This window comes from Sinocyclocheilus grahami, unplaced genomic scaffold, assembly GCF_001515645.1.
Source record: "Sinocyclocheilus grahami isolate Dianchi unplaced genomic scaffold, SAMN03320097.WGS_v1.1 scaffold237.1, whole genome shotgun sequence".
Classification (NCBI taxonomy): Eukaryota; Metazoa; Chordata; class Actinopteri; order Cypriniformes; family Cyprinidae; genus Sinocyclocheilus; species Sinocyclocheilus grahami.
The window spans coordinates 634,514-657,534 of NW_015505416.1; the positions used below are offsets into that span (position 1 = coordinate 634,514).

Below are 23,021 nucleotides of genomic sequence, written 5' to 3' on the forward strand. Positions count from 1 at the left end.
GATCGGCTTTCACCGTGGACGAAGCGGAGTCCAGCCCAGGGTCATCACATGTGGTTGCCGCAAGCCCACCGTCCATCGCTCACTCAGCCCGCCGGCCGTTCCTCGCTCTAGCCGCCGTGTGTGACGCTGTGTTTCATTGTGAAAGCGAAACTACTTTGTTTGGTCTTCCAAAATAGGACACGACTAGAAATCAGTGTTTAAGTTGTATTTACAACACTGTTCCAGAACACTTCAACCCAAATATTCAGATGTGTGCAGCACATTTTATGGAGGACTGTTTCCTGATCCTGGGAGAGTAGACTACAATGCCGACTGTTCTGACTCACAGACTGTATGTTTTTTATATTTAAGGAATTTGCCACTGACGATTCAAACGCAAGTTTTGGGCAGTAGAGTAGCGCTTGTTGTTTGTCATTTCTCCGATCACAAATGCACTGGATAGCTGGCCAATCAGAGCACACCTCGCTTTTCAGAACGATGAGCTTTGTAAAAATCAACACGTTTCAGAAAGGCGGGGCATAGAGGAGAAACAATAATGTACAGTATGTGGAAAATAATGTGTTTTTTTAACCTTAAACCGCATAAACACATTTCATTACACCAAATACACAAAATAATGTTCTTTTTGGCAACATCATATGACCCCCTTTAATTATCATTTCAAGAGGTCTTACAGTTGGGGACGGAAAGACAAGAGTCGCGATACGGCTGGATTAAACTTCAAAAGGCAATGATGTCATTGAATAAATATGAGTGCTGCACATTTCAAGTCAAAAACGCGGCGCGGATGTCTTTATTTGAATGTATCTGAAGGCAACTGACTGTCCTCAGAAACGTGTCGTTGGCATTTTAATTTCATTTTACCTATAAGCAGCGTTTATGAGCGCGGAGCTGCTTTGTGTACAGCCTTTACCGGGGAAACCGCAATATTTCAGCGCTCCTAAAGCACCACCTCGTGGCAGAGAATGAATTTGCATTTCCAATAAGCCTTGCTGTGTGATTAAGGTCAGATCAATGCAAAATATCAACTCATGATTTTACGCAGCAAACACATAGAGTTGTAAATGAGAAAGAAGTTAATGTGCCTTCTAAAAATCTAAACAATTAAGACAGTAACATTTATACGTTTTAAATTGACAATTTATATGCTTGATTTATCCCTTTTCATAAAAATGGTCTAAAGGCTGAAATGCTGTTGTAGAAGATTTCTGTTTTTGTGAAAACCTGTATCTGAACTGTAAATCATGGCTTGCATGGCTGCAAATTAAATGGCTTTCTCAAGCCAACTTAAAAAGGTTTGAAATCTGTTCCAGCATCTGCTGGAAGATCTTGAAATAACAAAGGAAACACTCATGAGCCTAACAGCATGTTGCTTGGCTTTAAAGGGACTTTTTAATGTCACAGAAAAATTTACTAAATCATTTTATTTTTTCACAACCACGTCATATTAGTCCTGATATCAGTGTTAAGCTCCTTCACCCTAACCAGAGCCACAAGCATGCAGTGATGCAACAGCTCTGAAACTAAAACAACTCTTTAAACCGAACCCTTAACAGCGCTTAGTGCCTCTGAGAGAGGACGCCGCCTCCTCTTCATTTAAACCAAGAGAAGAGATGAAAGTAAAACATGGCATGCAAAAGAGAGATAAAGTGAGTACTTGAATCTAATGAAGGGTCTTTTACTTCCAGAAAAAAGTTGAAAGACACAGCAAAGGAAGTACAAATTTAGTTTGATCCAAACTATGAAGGCTAGAGGCAGTGTGAGGACCCTGACAATGGGTGCAGATAGCAGACCATGTAATACGACCATGTAATACTCATATACATTTAAATCCAAATGACCCTAAGGGAGAGATTAGAGAAATATATACTACGCTCTTGGATACTTTACTTTTAGCATAATTAATTATTGGGTTAAAATAGATTCTGATAAAATGACAAAAATAATGTCCATTCGGGCGTTTCTGTGCAGCGGTTTGACAGTGTGGGTGGGACTTACTGCATGACCAATCAGAGCGTGAGCCATCTCATGTCCGAGTATAAATACCAGCTGATGGATGTCTGCTACAGCCTCCAGCATTCCTGTGAAGATGAAGACATTTCCATTCTGACACACACACACACACACACACACACACAATCATTCCAGCTGTGAAATCAGAATAATTTTCTCCTCTTAGTAATCAGTCTCAAGATTTTCTTTAATCGTCTGCAGTGAATTAAGAACACTTCTCTCTCTTTACGACAGTACTAAACTGTATGAAGAAATGTCTAATAAAAAAATTGTCCAAAACTGTCTGGGTAATTTCACAAACAGGAAATTCAAGAATGAGGGTTCGATTACAGAGTATCTATATATTTTTATTATTTATTATTATTATTTTAAATCTAATCAATAACGTGATGTAGCGAGTAATTGTTCTAATTAATTGCAAATTAAATTTGGCTGTGAAAAAATACCCACAAAAAATTATTTTAAGCCATTATTGTGTTAAATGAGAAAAGTATCAAGTAGACATTACAAAAAGTAGCTTTAGAAATAAATATTTTATTTGATTCAACATCAAAACAGTATTTTTTGTTCATACAAAGAAAGTCATTGGTAACCAAAACAGCTTGGTTTCCAAGAGTCTTCAAAATACCTTCTTTTATGTTCCACAAAAGAAAGTAAGTCATACACGTTTGAAACGACATGAGGGTGAGTAAATGATGACATATATATACACAAAGCTGAATTTTCAGCATCATTACTCCAGTCTTCAGTCTCACATGATCCTTCAGAAATCATTCTAATATGCTGATTTATTATTAGTGCTGGAAACTGTTGTGCAGCTTAATATTTTTTGGAACCTGTGATACTTTTTTCAAGATTCTTTAATGAATAAAAAGATAAAAAGAAGAGCATTTATTTAAAATATAAATCTTTTCTAACAATATACTTTACAGTTCAAAAGTTTGGGGTCAGTAAATTTGTATTCTTTCTTTTTTTTTTTTATAAATTTGAACTTTTATTCAGCAAGGATGTGTTAAATTGTTAAGAAGTGATAGCAAAGATTTATATTGTTAGAAAATATTTATATTTTGAATAAATGCTGTTCTTTTTAACTTTTTATTCATCAAAGAATCCTGAAAAAAGTATCACAGTTTCCAAAAAAAATATTTGGCATCACAACTTTTGCCAACATTGATCATTCTAATAATAAATCAGCATATTAGAATGATTTTTTTAAGGATCATGTGACACTTTATACTGGAGTAATGGCTGATGGAAATGCAGCTTTGCACCACAGAAATCAATTATATTTTAAAGGATATTAAAATAGAAACCATTATTTTATATTGTAATAACATTTTGCAAGATTACGTTTTTTTTCAGTATTTTTGATCAAATAAATGCATGAGCATAAGAGACTTCTTTAAAAAACAAGTCTTACTAATTCCAAACTTTTGACCGGTAGTGTATATGTATGTATGTATGTATGTATGTATGTATGTATATGTATATGCACATACACGGCCTGTTTGTTTGCACATTAATTATGGACTCGTGTGTCTAATTGTGTACGATTGCTGTATGCCACTGTAATCGTCTTTACCTCCATTACAATCGTCATCCATCTAAACTTTACAGGTGAGATACTGGTTTGCTTTATTCAGCCCATACAGACTAGTCCTGACTTCATATTTCTTATTAAGAGAGGGATGTTTGTTCCCAACAATCACTGCAGAAGTTAAGGTTACGCATGATGACGAAAGCACGTTGGTGCTCACCCTCCCGCCACAGAATGTGACTGATGCTGATTGCACTATATATCCAGAGGCAGATCAAACGGTCTAGAACAGTGACAGCTGTGGTTGAATGTCATAGAAAAAAATCCCTCCCTTTTGCACTTTGGTGGTGCATCGACGTAATGAAGAAACCTCCCGACTTTTACACAGATTTTGATGAAATAGGGACATATACATATACATACTACAGTGAAATAAGGACATATGCATACTACTGTTCAAGTATTATGCTCACAAAGGCTGCATTTATTTGATCAAATGTAAAATATTATTACAATTAGTAATTACTAGTAAATAGAAATAAAATAGAAATAGCTATTTTCTATATTAATATATTTTAAAATGTAATTTATTTCTGTGTTGGCAAAGCTGAATTTTCAGCAGCCATTACTAGTCTTTAGTGTCACACGATCTTTCAGAAATCATAATAATATGCTGGTATTTCTTCTTATTATCAATGTCATAAATAGTTGTATTGCTTAATATTTTTATTGAAATTGTTATACTTTTTTTTTTTTAAGAACAGCATTTATTTGGAAAAAAAATTGTTTTGTAACTTAAGAAAAGTCTTTACAGTCACATCAGTTTAATTTCAATTAAATTTATTTCTTCATTGCTAAATAAATATGTATTTCTTTAAAAATAAATAAATAAATAAAACTTACTGACCCTAAACGTTTGAACAGTAGTGTATATTGAGTAAATATAGTGTTACTTTTCCTCAAAATGCTGTACAAGTACTTCATATTGTGTATTTTTCTCTTTTTTTGTGTATGTATATAATGCTCAACATACAATATGTTGGATAATGAAGAAGCAAGTCTTCTAAATACACGATTTCTTTGCAGTTAGAGTTGCTTCTCAAAATTGGCAAAACTAAAAATTTAAATAACTAAAAAAATGAATAGATTTGGATTATTATTAGAGAAAGCCTTTGGTTGTTACCAGATATGACTCACAGGCAAAACAAACGCATTGATTGTGGGGCCGTCCACCACATGGACCGTCCAGGGGACAGAGGAAATCTCAGCAATGTCCTGGTTTCTCTCGGCCAGAATCCGAACCGCTTGCTCCACCACCTGATGCCTGGGATCCGATGGAGCGATCAGAGAATCCTTAAACTCCTCCATATACTGAGAGAGAGAATGAAGGAGAAAGAGGAGCAACAGTCCATGATATTAAATGAAATTAAATTATTAAATGATTTGAAATTAAATGAAACGCCACATTTAATTTTCATAATATCCCATAGCACAGGAAGATTTAATTCAGACTAATCATTTTGGACCAGCTCCAGGCACTGGCATACAACTATTTGCAACTGGTTGCAACCGTAAACCAACTAAACAAGTTGTGTGGACATGACCAACTGCACAACTGAGGTCGTACCGCTTCCGCAGTGACCTGAGCCAGTTCCATGAAGAAAACGCCACATTTAATTTTCATAATATCCCATAGCACAGGAAAATTTAATTCAGACTAATCATTTTGGACCAGCTCCAGGCACTGGCATACAACTATTTGCAACTGGTTGCAACCAAAAAAATAACCGTAAACCAACTAAACAAGTTGTGTGGACATGACCAACTGCACAACTGAGGTCGTACCGCTTCCGCAGTGACCTGAGCCAGTTCCATGAAGTTCTCCCTGCTGAACACCAGCAGTCGGGTCCTGCCTGTAACTGGAGATTCATCCAGGTGAGTGAGTAAAAAGAGGGAGACGAAGAACAGCAGTCCTGCCCCTGCTCCCACAAAGTGCCAACGTCGACGCCACGTCCATTCACGAAACAGCTGCTTTTTATTGGGCGGCAGGGCCAACCACCATTTTCTGATGCTCCTAGAGACAAAGAGAGAGATGCACATAAAATCTGAATTTTTATCATTAAACCTTAGCTCCCCCTCACAGAAAACCAAGAACTTTGGTGCCATGACCTGCCATATGCACCCCATTAACTAACCACAGTAATAATGTAGTAGTACACGGAGACAGTATAAGCCAAGGATTTTGGTAGATTTCTGCTTTTCACATAACCTGCAGAACATTTGGTGGACTTCCTGCAGGTTATGTGAAGATAAAACATTTTTGTAAACTGTTCTGGACTATAAATGCCTGAAATGTACACGTTCACTATTGTTAACTTTGTTTTTTAAAGAAATCAGCTAATGATTAGGGGTAGGAAAAAAAACGGAATTGATTTAAAATATTGGCCACTATATCCATCACTGGCCATAACAAAAATAATAACATTCTGACTAAATATGTATCTACAAAGAATATAGGCCTATTTAGATGTAGTTATCTGATGAATTGTATGTTAAAAAGTTGTACAGATTTAAAATATTGGCCATCCTATTCACCATTTTGCATAAAAATACACCGGCTGCCCAATATTAGACACTCTAATATTTCTGAGCACTTTGATTAAATTGTGCATTCACTGTGGCATTGTTTTCACAATGTTACGCAACATCACAACATTTATTTCCATCAATGGGAGAGTCGAACCACTCTGTAAAGTCGACTCCAGCACATCCTAAAGACTTTCAATAGGGTTAAGCAACTTAAGCTCAGGACTCTGTGGTGGCCAGTTTATACATGAAAATGATTCCTCATGATCCCTAAATCACTATTTCACAATTTGGGTGACACTGTCATCCTGAAATACGCACATGGGTACGTCTTTCAAAGTTAAGAAATGAAAAGATACACAATGCATCAGTTAGGATTGAAAGAGTCGTTGCAAAACATATAACATGCCAGAAACATTCATCTCTGCACTAATTATCCAATCCTAGACTCTCCACTATTTGCTTATTTAAATCCAAATGGCAACTGTTTTTTGGCCATTTAGTGTGCCATATCATGGGCAGCAGCATCGGTCATCACTCTTGCTAGTTAATAACCTAGACCAGGGATCCTCAAATCTGGCCCACCAGATCCACTTCCCAGAGTTTAGCTCTAACCCTAATCAAACACACCTGAGCATGCTAATCAATGTCTTCAGGATCATTAGAAAATCACAGTCAAGTAAGTTTGATGAGGGTTGGAGCTAAACTCTGCAGCGCATTGGCCCTCCAGGACAAGATTTGAGCAACCCTGACCTAGAGCTTTCCACTGATTCACCAGTTTTATGTGTTCTTGACACAGGCTGATGGGTTGGGGGGTGAAGTAAAACCTCACCTGCCCAGTATGATGGCTATAAGCTTCTGTAGAGGCTTCAGCACCATCCATATCAAGGGTGCAGGTAAAGCTCTCAGTCTGCCGGAGGTGTGAAACTCGCGCGTGGGCTGAATGATCAACGGCACCCGTTCAGCTGGAGGTCTGAATGCAGTTATGCAGGTGTTAAGTCCTGATCTTGATCTCAGACAGAGAGATGAAGCAGCAGCAGTGACAGATCCTCTTGATTTCAGAGAGGAAGATGAGTTTGTCCTCATGAGATCAGTCCGAGCAGAGGCACAGCATCTGATCACTGAAGGGAAGCGGTTTAGTGCTCTTACGGGGGACAGCATATCAACTTTGACCAGGCGAATACAAATCTGCTCCATTGTCATTATAAAACACACTGAACATTCAACTTCATACCCTCGTTTGCGTAATAATTATAATGATAAACGAAGTCACAGTTTGTAGGTTACATGGGCACATTATGCATTTTAAATTCACAAACTAATGTCACTGTCTTAAAGCAAAGTCTACATGTAGCAGGTGGCATTACACTTTAACCAGACCGCTAAAACAGTCAGTGCTGTTAGACTTTCATTGCTACAACCGCTTAATTATACACACTAATGATTTCAAAAGTGTATCTGTCTGTTTTGAGAAGTTCTTGATTGTAAAGATGCCCTCGAAACTCTCCTCCGCGTACTTCAGTGCGACAGTTAAATCTCTCCCCCTGCGAACGGCGACACTTCCCCATGGTTCCGTCCGTCGGTCACATGACACAACACCACACGATACCTTTTATTAATCATTCCATCGTTTTCTGGTCATTTTTACCCGCTTTTAGTAGAGAATACACAGTTACCACCGATATTTTTAATTCTGCATTTTAGTCAAACTTATCGTGTCTGTTCAGATCTTGACGTCTAGTGTAAAACCCAAAACTGAACAGGTGTTTATATGCAAGTGATCAGTGTTGGGGAAAGTTACTTTTAAAAGTAATGCATTACGATATTGCGTTACTCCATAAAAAAAGTAACTAATCGCGGTACTTAGTTACTTTTTATTTAAATCTAGACAGGGCTTGCTTGTTTGTTTTTTTTATAATAAAAAAGTAATTTTTTGGCCAAATATAAAAGCCTTTTCACACCAAAAGTGAAATGAATGCGCCTCAGGCTGAAGGGAAAGTAACTTTACGTCCGTACTGTAGAATGCAGAAGACATTTCAACACACTTCAGCAATGAAAAAGACACACAAATGTTCGTCTAGAGTAATTTGTGCTTATGGTTGAACTGGATCATCGAAGGTCAGAAGCAAAGACATTGTTAATAGAATGGGATTTAATACATAAAGGATATTTGTGTTGTTTAACATTTAATTATTGCAGGTTTGCGTCATATTCTGAGTTGCATTATTTTTATTCATTTTGAGGAATACTGAATCTGGTTTTTTGTGAGTGAGATGAATTCATGCACATTCATATTTATTTTAGAACTACAGGAACATCTTCTGATTTCTCTCGACATGGGGACAGGAGAGCTGTCAATCAATACATTGGAGGGAAAAAAAAGTAACTTGCGTTACTTATTTGAAAAAGTAACTCAGATATTCTCTTGTAAATTAAAAAAGTAATGCGTTACTTTACTAGTTACTTGAAAAAAGTAATCTGATTATGTAACTTGCGCTACCCCCAACACTGCAAATGATATTATGACCACAGTAATTGGGGGGCCAGGCAGGGGCCACTTGTGCTTTTAGGGGGCACACTTTTACAATTCCTCTTAACCTACTTCCAGAATTATTTTTTCAGTCATTTTTCACCACGTCTTTTATCACTGCAATCTCTAGAAGTAAGCTATAACGATTTCAACTCAAATGAATGTTTCAACATGTTTAATTTATCTGTCAAATACTATTGTATTGTAGTGTCAGGGGCGTCATGCACTCATTATTTTTTGGGGGGCACGATTGAAGGGGGGGGGGTTCTCGTCATGCTTGTCATGTGACACACAGCAGTCACTGTAACTTATAGGTTATAAATATGTTTTATTTATTTTTTCCCCCTTTTTATTCGAAATTTTCCCAAACGTGTTAACTATATCATGAAACATCTCGATTCTCAAATATGTAAGTAAATGCATTTTGCACCTTTATAGATTATGTTAGCTGATCATAATGGGCAAAAGCCTAATACTAGTGTAAGCTACGCATAAAAACCCGTCTTTTTACTGAAGTGCCAGATATGGGTGTCATGCCATAAAATATTGTAATACGACTGATTTTGTATTTAACGTGAATTTAATAAAAGCGTTGTAAGTTACTAATTATAACACTTTCATTGTACAGAAAGAGAGCAAAGCACATTTATCAGAGAAGATTTTCATTGACTTCAGTCTAGCCAGAGTTCAAGCACTCTCAAAAACTCCCATTATAATCACTGAAGCTGTTTACACTGTGAAGTTAATATCTTTTTTGTTGTTTCTGATGAGAGATTTCGCCGAGAGCAGAAATCAGTCAGCGAGCGCGCACACTGAACAAAACTGCGGTGTTTCAGCGATGACTCATCTGAACGTCTCTGATTGGCCATTGCATTCATAAACGCAACAGAGTCATGTGTGATTGGTTATAATGCGCAGCGCTGTAAAAACGTGTCTGTCTCTGGCTCTTGCGCCCATAGACATAATAAATACCTAGACGCCTCATTGGCCGCTTTGAGCCGTTGCTGCGGTACGTGCAGTCTGGCATTGTCTTGTCAAAGTGTTCTCACTGTACAAATTGTGCTCATAACACAATTTACTTTATGATATAAACTACAACATAAAGTTAAAACTTAAGAATTAATTTAAACTTTGATTTTATATAAAGTCTCAGCTTTCACAGCTTACTAATGATATCGCTAGCTATTAAAAGTCTGACACTGGTGGCTAATTAAGCTGTCAACATAAAGCTAAAAATGACCAAACACCTGTTCAGTCTTACCTGTGAAAGATAATAAATTGTGCTCATAACACAATTTACTTTATGATATAAACTACAACATAAAGTTCAAACTTAAGAATTCATTTAAACTTTGATTTTATATAAAGGCTAATTGAGCTGTCAACGTAAAGCTAAAAATGACCAAAAAGCATACAGAAACAACTGTTCAGGCTTACCTGTGAAAGATGATACCCTGAGGTATGTTTGTATTATTGTGCGACGGTTTGTAGATGCCCAAGCTGCCGACGAGTCGGGTATGTTTACGAGTTGTGGAGAGTTGCCCGCACCAATATGGCGGCGACGGTGACGTGCGGTCGAGCGGCCAATGAGGCGTCTAGGTATTTATTATGTCTATGCTTGCGCCAGTCAGCGAACGCAGATTAGATGTTATACTGTTTTTCCATTACTGCCACCCAACAGGACAAACTGCGCATTGCACCCAAAATTGTTTGGTGTGATACGATCCCAAATTTAGGGGGTCCCGGGACCTAGTCGGTTGAGCATTGTCTTAAAGTGACAGCACTTTCTTAATGTTACTCAAACAAATACAAGTCATGGAGGTTACTCACTGCTCTTGATTGAATAGCTTTTGTAACCTTAATAAGGATTAATCTTGAATTTATGCGTACAGTTACAGTGGTCAAATATTATGCACTGATACAGCGCACAGTAAACGTGATATGTAATATTAAAAAGTATATGTAGTACAAGTTGTAGTAAAGTGAACAATATAAAAAAGTGAGTACAACAGTATATAATACCAAAATAAATAAATGAATAACAGTAGATGAATAATAGCAAGTAGAATATGTAATATCAAGGGTGGAATAATTCTAAGTAAATTATAAAGTAAAATAAATAATCATGAAATGTAGGTTTATAATAGTATTGTGTAATAATTATTAGACAAAGTAAGAAACAAGGGGGTGGTTAGAATATGAGCAGGGTAATTCTGGCCATTCATTCAGGGCTATTCTGGGTTGTAAGAATTTATACAGTCAAGTATGCAACGTTATTTTACATTTGATTACTTTATTCAATTTCTGTGTTCGACCTACCTAAGAAATCTGAAAAGCACTGTTTATTTTATTTGTATCTTTGCTCGGTTGTATTTATTTGTTCTGTGGCTTGTAATTAGATTTGTTATAATCTTATTTTCTTTATTTTTAGTTGACAATACAATATAAAAAAGTGAGTACAACAGTATATAATACCAAAATAAATAAATGAATAACAGTAGATGAATAATAGCAAGTAGAATATGTAATATCAAGGGTGGAATAATTCTAAGTAAATTATAAAGTAAAATAAATACTTAATAAGGATTAATCTTGAATTTATACAGTCAAGTATGCAACGTTATTTTACATTTGATTACTTTATTCAATTTCTGTGTTCGACCTACCTAAGAAATCTGAAAAGCACTGTTTATTTTATTTGCTCGGTTGTATTTATTTGTTCTGTGGCTTGTAATTAGATTTGTCTAAGTAAATTATAAAGTAAAATAAATAATCATGAAATGTAGGTTTATAATAGTATTGTGTAATAATTATTAGACAAAGTAAGAAACAAGGGGGTGGTTAGAATATGAGCAGGGTAATTCTGGCCATTCATTCAGGGCTATTCTGGGTTGTAACTAGTACTAATATGGAAGTATAGCCTACTCTCAGAGAACTAATAATGCAGAGAACAGGCTTTCTTCAGCTTTCCTTAAGGCTTGCGTTGTCCTGTTTGCAACTGGCTAAAAAGGGGGGGGGGGGGGAAGTAATTAGATTTGTTATAATCTTATTTTCTTTATTTTTAGTTGACAATATAGTCCTTTTTTCCCTAAACATAGCGCATACCGAATCGTACCGAAACCGTGACTCTGAAACCGCGATACAAACAGAACCGTGAGTAACTTTTTTTGAACATTGGGATCAAACTGACTTACAAAATGTCATCACACTACAAAAAATGAGGATTGTTTAAACTTTCATTTTAAATAGAGCTTCGTGGTAAAACTCCGCTTTTTATGAAAACTATATTATAAATATAAAAATCTACATGGATGCAATGTTACACATACAATGATACATTTGTTCTCTGCAGTAGCAGATTTCTTTATGCTAAGTTCTTCCATTGAGGTTGTTGAGATTTATTGTTATTATTTACACAGTTTCTGTACTGATAGCTTGTGTAACAGGTGCATCCTCTTCTTCGTTACAGCTTTTAACGTGGTTGACAGGTCTTGTAGTATACAATTCATCTGGGCTGTCAGACTCATTCGTGGCCTGGCTGCTGTTGATTGGCTCAGAGGAGATGAATGACAGTAACTGAGGCTGCGTTACTGTTTCATGAAGATGAGAGGAGGAAGAGCCAGTCTCAGGGAGAAAGTGTGTATTAAACAAGGTTTCTATCTGTACCAGGAAAGTCTCAATGTCAATCTCCGAGACCTGCTCCAAAATCTTCTGGATTGACGTAAGCATCTACGGACAGACAGACAAAAGAAATCATTTTTAATTATAAAAAGAATCATTTTATAATTGTAATTATTTAGCAGAACTCATTCAACTAACATGTAACAATAAATGCATATAAATAAATATCGATTTATTCACTGTGAAATCAATTATTATTAGTGCTCAATCACTGATAATGGTTCTTGATATTTTCAATATTGAACATTTTTTCTGCTTCATATTTTTTGTGGAAACTGTGATACATTTTACTTTTCAGGATTCTTTGATGAATAGAAAGTTCAAAATAACAGCATTTGTTTGAAAAAAAAAATCTTTTGTAACATTATAAAGGTCTTTACTGGCACGTTTGACTAATTTAATTTGTCCTTGTTGAATAAAAGTGTTTAATTATAAATAAAAAAACGTGTTTTTAATGGCACTTCTGAATGGTAATATATTATGGTTTCCACAAAACATATGAAGAAGCACAAATGTTTTCAACATTGAGCAGCAAATCAGCATATTAGAATGATCTCTAAAGGATCATGTGACACTGAAGACTGGAGTAATGATTTGCCATCACAATAATAATTTACCTTTTAAAATATATAAACATAAAAAAAAAGTTATTCTAAATTGAAATAATATTTCCCAATTTAATAATGGTTCTTGATATTTTCAATATTGAACATTTTTTCTGCTTCATATTTTTTGTGGAAACTGTGATACATTTTACTTTTCGGGATTCTTTGATGAATAGAAAGTTCAAAATAACAGCATTTGTTTGAAAAAAAAAAATCTTTTGTAACATTATAAAGGTCTTTACTGGCACGTTTGACTAATTTAATTTGTCCTTGTTGAATAAAAGTGTTTAATTATAAATAAAAAAACGTGTTTTTAATGGCACTTCTGAATGGTAATATATTATGGTTTCCACAAAACATATGAAGAAGCACAAATGTTTTCAACATTGAGCAGCAAATCAGCATATTAGAATGATCTCTAAAGGATCATGTGACACTGAAGACTGGAGTAATGATTTGCCATCACAATAATAATTTACCTTTTAAAATATATAAACATAAAAAAAAAGTTATTCTAAATTGAAATAATATTTCCCAATATTAATGTTTTTATTGTATTTTTGATCAAATAAATGCAGCTTTGGTAAGCATGTGAGACTTCTTTCCAAAAATCTTAATGATCCCAGACTTTTGACCAGTTATATGTTTTAAATGAACTATTCAATTTGACAATGATGCAGTGATGATAATCTTGAATATTTGAGAAAATCTACATAATTTAAATAAACTGTATCACTCTGAACTGAATTAGAAATGGATCAGCAGACAGCTTAAAATGTCAAAATACATTTGCAGATATTTCAAAATTGATTTAACATATGACCAATAAATGTTGAATGCTAGACATAATGAAAAATCAGCCATTAAGTTTCTGTTTGTGCAAATTATACTGCCATCGAATACAAATGACCTAATTCAACGATAACCCAAAGTTTTATCAGTCTGGGCAGTGAAGGAACAACTCTGAAACTCTGAACTTGTAAAGGCTGGAACTTATGCAAAATTGAAATAAAATGTAAATTACACAGAGTCTTCTATATCAGTTCTTACATAAATCAGCTTATTTGTATTTGCCCCCTCAAATTGATTTCCAAGGCTTTTTTGTTTTTTACCTAAATAAAAGGCAATTTTTTCATAATCATATAAAATGTTTGTGTTATCTTTCATATAAAATTCGTACATTTTAAATTTTTATAGTAAGCCTCTATCAGGCTGTTAGCAACCAAATAAAATCAGTATCAACAAAATGTATGTTTCCACTGCAGAAGAAACGGAAGCAGCTGAAGTGGATGCATTTACACAGACAGCTTAATGAAGCTCAAATGTACTATGAATGCATTAACAACTGCATAAATAATGTTATGAGCTTAGTTTTAAGTCACAATGTCAATACATTATTCATTATCAATCGTCATTTATGCTGAATGTAATAAAATCACAATCATTCTAGCTGAGATCTCTTGCGATTTTCAAGTGCAGTACTGTATATGCACTGGGCGGGCTGTGGGTGTGATGTGAAGTCTAGATGAGACTTATTACCTTTTCCAGGCAAGTTAGAGAAGAATCTCTGCGGAAGAGCCTGTCCATTGGTACACTCCTGTAAGAAGAATAAAATATAATATATATATATACATTTTCAAATTTTCTATTTGAATATATTTTAAAATGCAGTTTATTCCTGTGACGGCAAAGCTGAATTTTCAGCATTCATTGTCACATTTATATCACTACAATATTATTTGAGGCTAGTTTATGAAAATGTGAATAATGTGCAGCGTTTTGTAACTTTATATTCCTATTTTTATGTATTCTAGCTTCCCTCTTCCAGCCGAAGACTAGGTTGCCCACACATAAAACACGCAGCTCACCCATGAGACAGCCTGTACTTGAACACCACCCATTCTGCTCTTCTCATCACTTCTGACCAATCAAGAAGCTCAGATGAGTACTGGATGTTAAACCGGTATGGAAACCCTAAAAAACAAACAACCCGAACTGATTCAAATTCAGCTGCAGCCGTTGTTGGGCTTATTTTATTATTTACACCTCTGTTCATTTATTCTTTAACAATCATGACTCTAGCACTTAGCACAAAGACAATTAAACATTTACAGAACACAGATAACCTAGAATAAGAAGTGTTAAAGCTGCTGTAAGGGATTTGTAAGCGAATGCATGATAGTCTCATGGAAGAAGCTGTGACATACTCTGAGGTCCAGAGGGTCCGGTCTCCTCCTGTACCAGCAGACAGGTGGTCTGAGACAGGGGAGACGGGTTATTTGAGTTATACGGGCTGACAATCATTCCGATGAATGGAGCACCTCCTCGAGAGAAATAACTCTGCCATAAAAACAGACAGAGAGGATGTGACACATAACCAAAGACACCATCCTAGTCCAAATACAATATAATACAGTGATGTGTTACCTGGTATTTGGCCTGAGTGTCAATGTCTCTGAGAGAGGGGTTGGGGTCAAAGGCTGGATGAGAGTGGTACCAACCAACCACACTTTGACCTTTGGCCCCGAGCAGCTCCGATGCCTGAGTCTGAGAGACAGGGTCCATCTCACACTGCAGACCTGTGCTCAGGCTGTTGCATGGTTCTGCTGCACAGATCTGCACAAACATCAGCAAAATAACAAACTAATCACCATGCATTTAGTCACAGCATTCTTAAACTGACTGAACTAACCAGACTCTATGATGAATGAATCTATGAATTAACGGACCTTTAACACCTTCTTTTCCTCTTCATATGTTCCTCCTAAAAGGCCAATTACCTCTCCCATGGATACATGAGCATGCTGAGAAAGGATTTGACTATTAGTACAACATTATACTGAGAAATGAATGAAAAAGCCAAAAAAAACCTAACAAAAACAAACCTAAGATTAACTAAATCTGAAAACCAGCTCTACATCATACTCACTATGTCCATGACAATAAGAGCCTCAGCACAAACTATCACTCTGAACGGTTCCTGAGACAAGACGACACAACAGACAAAATAAGTTTGATGAGATTTATTTCTATACAACAAAATAAATGACAGTGTTATTTTATTATCACAGAGACACTATTATAGTTTATTAAAGTTGATTAAAGTTTTATGATTTTTTTTTGTTAGTTTTTATACATTTTTATTTCAGTTTTAGTTTTTTAGTACATCAAGTTAAACTAACTGAAAATGAGAAATTGGCATCTATATGAAAATAAATAAGTTTTAGTTTTTTTTATAATTGATTTCATTTCGGTTAACGTTTATTTTATTTCAAGTAACTCTTTTTTTATTATTTTAGTTTTAGTTAACTATAATAATCCTGATGAACACACAAATTATGAAGAGGAATTACAGTAGAACTGGCAAACACAGGCATTTCGGTGGAACTTCCCGCTTGAATTGTTTCAGTGATTAGGAAAATTCCTAATTATGGAATTTACGTGAAGGCTGGAACACCCTATATGACTTTTGCTCAGATTTTCCCCTGATTTACAATCTGGAGAAGTCAATGTAAGTTGCCTAAAGTCATAGCAAGCCAGCTGATGATGCCCAGTTTTTATCTCTAGCCATTGACAAAGTTGACAAGTGTATGATGGCTAGTGTTTTAAAATCTGTATTCCAGTCTTAAGGGTGAGGGGGTATGATCAATTGTGTTTATTTTTTGTTTAATCATAACTTTAGAATTAATTGTACTTGAGATAAAATGATAAACCACGTTTTTAAACATTTAAAGACAGATCAGACATTATTAACAAGTAATAGAGCCCGACCGATATATCGTTTTGCCGATATTATCGGCCGATATGAGCTTTTTGCCGATATATCGGTATCGTCGAATATGCCGCCGATATGAAATTTTTTTTTACAGAACATATAACGCAGATAAAATGCTTGAAATGGTGTAATTACTTAGTTTGTCCAGCAGAGCGCACTCTATTGCTTGCTACTGGCGACCTGGATGAAACGCTTTAAAGCTTAATTCTATGGAAAACCATTGAAACTCTGAACGGCCATATCTCCATAACGGCGCAGCGAATCCGCAACAAATTCAGGGGATCCCTTCAGCTCGAGGAACCCTCTTGAATGCGAATCGAGTGTACGTCTAGAGGCCCTCTTTCGAATGAGACCACCCCCGCATCGATAGCCCCCGGGGTTCGGGAATTAGGGGTGGTTAAATTCGCGGTCCGGCGCCGACCAATCAAGCGATCCCGGGGGCTACCTACGCGCGGAAGGTGGTGTTCGAAAGGGCTCCTCGAGCTGAAGGGATCCCCGAATTTGGTGGAGATCCGCCGGCGCGTTCGCAAGATAGTAACACCAGTCAACACTTTCACTTCGTAAAGGAGGTCTCTTGTTCAGGCAGCAGCATTCAAGCGTGGTCTTATTCGACCGTAAGTGCCCTGCGAAGTGGACTTCACATGAAATTCCGCCATGATTCCAGTTTCAAGGGAACGTACACGTTACATTCAAAGGGCATTAAAGTGGGCGAGACGTGAATTTATATTGTATTTATTTACAGAGGTATATTATGTCACACTTCACACTTCTCTAGTAAGTTTCGTCTGTGTGTGAAGACAGTAGCAAAATCCATGAATGAATCTTCCGAAGTGAAATAAACTTCAACGGAATAAAGTTGAATGGAATTGAATTGAATAAACTTCAACTTTACTGTTCAGTACACTGATATCAGACTAATTTTGGATAATAAAATGTATTGTTAAATTGTTAAATGCCCTGCCTCCATTACGTATCTCTGTCATGTTATTATAAGTGTTTGATCACCACATTTGTGTGATCATTGCAAAAAATGTGTGTCATGTATATATATTCTGTTTATGTATATACTGTATTCTATATATAGTACCAGTCAAATGTTTGGACACACGAATGGGAAAGTGTCCAAACTTTTGACTGGTACTGTACTATAATATACACAAAGAATATCGGATGATATATTGATATCGGCCCTTTTTACTCCCTAATATCGGTATTGGCCCCAAAAAACCCATATCGGTCGGGCTCTAACAAGTAATAAAAATTACTACCTCGGTTTCCTCTCCAAAAGCTTTGCATGGAATGAGCTGGAATGGATCAAAAGAGCTGCAGAGGACAAAGTCAAGGAAAGATCATTAAACAAACTATTAGCTATTAATGATGTTCAGTTCTAGATGTTAAAAGCTTCAGTTTTGTAAGTGAGTGTGTGTTTACCCTCTCTGTTTGGGTAGTTTAGATGGTTTTGGTCCTTTCTTCTTCATCTCCTCTCTTTTGATGGCCAGTTCCTCTGCGCTCAGATGCTGGATGACAAATAACCCATTTAATGACCATTTTTATGTCAATCTTAAAAATAGATTCTAATCGTATCAGGCCATAAACACAATCTGTGCTGGAGTACTTTTCTGTAGATTATATTTCAGTTCTAAGAAGAACTGCAGATTTTGAGTTCCTTTACCTCATATGTCTGACCCTCTAGATCTTTAGCATCACGCCAATTCCCCCACATGTCCCGAATGCGCCGCTTCCTTGTGCGCTGCAAACACACATTACATTAGAACAATAATTAAATGAGTAGATAAATGAAAACAGTTCTGGTAGTAGATAATCATCCACAGATAATGATGATGAGAACTGTAACAGTGAGCTGTAACTCTTTCTCACCACAGACTGCAGCCTCTGGGCAAGATGATACGTCTCCAGGCTGTCTTTGTTTTCCTTTAGCCGAGAGCGATCAACCAGCCGCGGACGGTTATAGATAGCCTGATCTGCAGAGGAAGGGAGAAAGAAAGAAAGAAAGAGAGTTTAGGGAAGGAAAATGTACTCAAGAAAACAGGAAGATGGTGAAGAGAAAAAAAAAGAAAACTGACTGAGCAATAAGCATTACCGCAGTTGAAGTTAATAGCTCCAATGAGCTCCAGGTAGGTGTGTATCCGACCGATGCAGTTGACATCCCCACAATTCTTCAAGCCTGGACGCACCGATGTCTTGTTCAGGTATTTGGGTCTACTTCTCCCCCTGAACAGACATCAGAGAAGTTCATTTTCAAAAAAATATCAAGTTTTTAATATGCGTACAATACCATTCAAAAGTTTAGGGTCAGTAAGATTATTCTTTTGAAAGAAATTAATACTTTTATTCAGATAGGACGCATTAAATTGAACAGCTATTTTAAATTGTAGTGATATTTCTCAATATTATGTTATTATTTTTTTCTATATTTTTGATTAAATAAATGCAGCCTTAGTGAGCATAAAAATAACATGGGCATACAATTAAAAATGTTTTTTTATAATAAAAACAAGTATAAAAATAACAAACCATATTCAAAACATATTGTGTGTCATTTTTACGGTTTCATTAAAAAAAGAAATAATAAAAAAAAAAACTCAAATAGTATGTTCAGTTAAAAGGACAATCGATTTAAGAACTTGAAAATGTTCCTCAGAAGTGCACAAAACAACGTCTCACCACTGGTCCAGGATGTAATTGCGGATTTTTAGATATCTCTCTGGGGTTTTTGATGGACGCCCTTCAAAGAATTCTGGGATGGCATGCTTCTCCTCATCTGTGATGGTATTTAAGTCCAACACAACCTCCTGTTCAGGAGCTCTGAGCTCCTCCTCCTCCTCCTCCTCCTGGTCTTCCTCCACCTCCTCCTCAGGACATTCACCTGATTCAGTCTTATCTGGAGTACAAGAATACATTACCTATAACTGCTAAAGCTAATGGGATGCTACTGTTACAGAGATTAAATGAATGTTAGTGATGTCGAGGTACCAGTGCTTTCAGTGCTCTCCTCCTCAGACAGGCTGTGTTTGCCTGGACTGCCTGATTTAGAGAAGTGGGTCCCACTTTCCTCCTTTGGTTCTGGATCAATCCCAATATGAGTGATGCCAGCATCTGGATCAGTGGGTCCATCTACAGCTGTGCTTCCTGATTCAGACAGAGGGTTTAAAAGTATGTCTGATGGATGTGGCATTGGACTGAGTTCTTTGCGGTTGCACTCTGGGGAGCCTGGGGGCTCTGGCTGGTTTTCAGACTGAAGCCCATCGTCACTGACGTCATCAGTGATGTCAACATCTTCATCATCAGAAAGCTGCTCGATGCGCACAGCATTGGTCAGGGCTGAGATGTGAGGCTGGATCGAGGCGTCTGAAGTCACATTAGAGGAGGGCACTTCAGCAGGTGTGTCCGTTTTAGACTAAAGTTCAAACACAAATAAAATACCACTGATAAGGGGATGCTTACTGAAAGAAACTCTTTACGTGCATTTATTTTATTACAATGTTTTTTTTTTAAAGGAATCAATACTTTCATTTATCAAGGACACAATAAATTGATCCAATGTGATAGTAAAGACATTTATAATTGTACAAAAGATTTCAATTTTAAATAAATACTGTTCTTTTAAGCTTTCTATTCAAAGAATCCTGAAAAAAATGTATTGTGGTTTCCATCAAATATTAAGCAGCACAAATGTTTATATATATATATATATATATATATATATATATATATATATATATATAAACATGATTGTTTAATACTTATATATATATACTATATACAGTGGGTACGGAAAGTATTCAGACCCCCTTAAAATTTTCACTCTTTGTTATATTGCAGCCATTTGCTAAAATCATTTAAGTTAATTTTTTTTCCTCATTAATGTACACACAGCACCCCATATTGACAGAAAAACACAGAATTGTTGACATTTTTGCAGATTTATTAAAAAAGAAAAACTGAAATATCACATGGTCCTAAGTATTCAGACCCTTTGCTCAGTATTTAGTAGAAGCACCCTTTTGATCGAATACAGCCATGAGTCTTTTTGGGAAAGAGGCAACAAGTTTTTCACACCTGGATTTAGGGATCCTCTGCCATTCCTCCTTGCAGAGCCTCTCCAGTTCTGTCAGGTTGGATAGTAAACGTTGGTGGACAGCCATTTTTAGGTCTCTCCAGAGATGCTCAATTGGACTATACATAGTATTAAACGATCATAATCCAAGAACATGGCAAATGTATTTTCAATTTAGATTTTGAAAATATCCCCTTGGATGTCTATATTTATCATTATTCCCTTAAAGGAGTTAATTTAAAAGTCGTAAACACATCTGAACTAAAAGCGTATGAATTTTCATATGGTAATGTGGAAATGGGCTGAAGTCATACCTTATTTTTAAAGTACTGCTTAGCATAGCTCTTCACCTGTAGAACTGACCTAGTGCCGATTAGTTTGGCAATCTTTGTCCACCTGTGGCCAAACTGAGCCTTGAAACCATTAAAATTGTAAAAAATACAATTTAATTCCTTTTATATGAGAGAGAGAGAGAGAGAGAACTGTTTCCTCTGTGTTCAGAAAACATACCAGTCCTTTCTCAAAGAGATCCTTCTCCTCTTCAACCCAACGAGTTTGTGCTCCAGAACTCTTCACCAATGTCCTACAAAGACATTCTGAGTGAATTACTGTACTTATACACACACACACACACACACACACACACACACACACAACCAGTCAAAGGTTTGGGGTCGGTAAGATTTTTAAATGTTTTAAAGAAGTCTTTTATGCTCACCAAGGCTATTTGATTTTTTTTTTAAATACAGCAAAACAGACATATTATGAAATATTCGAATTTAAAATGATAGTTTTCTATTTTAATGTATATTAAACTGTACTTTATTCTTGTGACAACCAAGCTGAATTTTCAGCATTTATTACAAATCGAAAACTTCTGTAACAATGTCCTTACTGTCATTTTAGTGTGTTCTTGCTGGATTATTAGTATTTAAAAATTCTAACAAACGGTCGTGTAGGTGTTTACATATTCATGAACATAAATGGATAAAAGAAGGGAGCTCACTTTTTGACTTTAGTCTTCTCATTGGTCCATGCCACCTTTGGTGCTTTCTTACTGGCAAAATAATACCTTGCTTTATTAAGAAAAACAACCACATTCTCTTAATAAATGATCACATCCATTGTCCATTATGGGATGTGAAAACCAAACATAAACAAAATACAAATGAATCAGTGTGTTGTGAGAAGTGTGAAGGATACTGTTCCTCCAGCAGCATGCTCTCAATGGCCTGTCTGTTCTCATCGCTGATGGAGCTGTCCAGCGTCCACGGCTGAACACACACAATAACAACAACAACAACACATCATTTCCTGCTTTTTTAGAGTCTCTGTACATATAGGGTTCAAAAAAAGTGACAACAGTTTTCATTTTGGGGTGAGCTGGCCCTTTAAAATCCAAAAGACTGTTACCAGTATACTGCTGTTTGTCTTCCAAGCAGACTGCAAGTATTGATCCTGGAGAATCTCAGCACTGCTCAGGTCGCTGTTAAGAGAGCAAGATGTTAATTCTGAAAGAATGTGTTTACAGTAACTAATTTACACAATTAGACTGTAGAGTACAAGATTACAGTGGATTTAAAAGCGCATTTTTGTTCAAACTATTTCATTGATTCTTCTACACAAAAAATGTGCGTTATATAAATTGAAGTTTTTGTTAACACGTATAATATATCCGTTTTGTGGTAAAACAATGTGAATTTGAACGTTTATTCCAATGAAAAGTCTTGCCCCACACAGGTTTCCATTGTAAGTAAATTAACGTACATGCGATGTGTTTGGTTTTACAAACTGAGGGATAGGTTTGCATTATTTTCTTTAATAATCGTCAGCTCTTTTTTCTTAATTTTGTACTGAAGCAGGAACATTTCTGTAAAAAGGGGTTTGATGTGACATTACAGTTACTGCTGAACAGGTCATGCTTTAATGATTTGAAGCTAAATATAATGAGCCGATAGTGTGTACTCGTTTTTCCTTCGCTCCGGTCTCATTTCTGCTCATCCATGAATTCAAACGTATCAAAGCACAAGTCTATAATATTCCCCAAACAGCTGGGAATGAGTGAATGATCTCCTACCCGACTCTTCCATCACATTCATCTCCCTCGATATCAACAACATCCAGCTCGTCTGCCATGTTAGCGGCGGATGTGAGAGTCAGAGAGAGCGAGAGGAGTATGTTTGTCACAGCGCCACTCACTGGCAGGATGATGCTAC

General features: G+C 36.1%; 2 protein-coding genes across 3 annotated transcripts in view; both read right to left on the minus strand.

Moving 5' to 3' along the window:
- Window positions 1–7,707, minus strand: part of LOC107597794 (metalloendopeptidase OMA1, mitochondrial-like) — a 22,142-nt gene extending 14,435 nt beyond the window's left edge. Inside the window, exons 1-5 of one of the 2 annotated variants that reach the window (XM_016288978.1) lie at window positions 7,654–7,695; window positions 6,969–7,257; window positions 5,396–5,624; window positions 4,748–4,921; window positions 1,999–2,106 (exon numbers count right to left, since the gene is read on the minus strand). In XM_016288978.1, coding sequence (XP_016144464.1) covers window positions 1,999–2,106; window positions 4,748–4,921; window positions 5,396–5,624; window positions 6,969–7,257; window position 7,654 — 801 coding nt within the window. In that variant the 5' untranslated portion in view covers window positions 7,655–7,695. Of the gene's footprint in view, window positions 1–1,998; window positions 2,107–4,747; window positions 4,922–5,395; window positions 5,625–6,968 lie in introns of both variants that reach the window. The other variant, XM_016288977.1, reaches the window with a different exon arrangement.
- Window positions 7,708–11,732: 4,025 nt separating this feature from the next.
- Window positions 11,733–22,981, minus strand: mysm1 (Myb-like, SWIRM and MPN domains 1). Its single transcript, XM_016288979.1, has 20 exons — window positions 22,883–22,981; window positions 22,219–22,291; window positions 22,009–22,079; window positions 21,812–21,877; window positions 21,316–21,388; window positions 21,120–21,218; window positions 19,722–20,145; window positions 19,413–19,629; window positions 18,829–18,959; window positions 18,606–18,709; window positions 18,400–18,477; window positions 18,159–18,244; window positions 17,996–18,050; window positions 15,882–15,932; window positions 15,682–15,756; window positions 15,380–15,568; window positions 15,160–15,292; window positions 14,821–14,926; window positions 14,492–14,549; window positions 11,733–12,395 (listed from the first exon to the last, which is right to left on the minus strand). Exons 1-20 carry the CDS (start codon window positions 22,939–22,941, stop codon window positions 12,078–12,080), a joined length of 2,466 nt encoding a protein of 821 aa, XP_016144465.1. The 5' UTR covers window positions 22,942–22,981; the 3' UTR covers window positions 11,733–12,077.
- Between the last annotated feature and the right edge of the window lie 40 nt (window positions 22,982–23,021).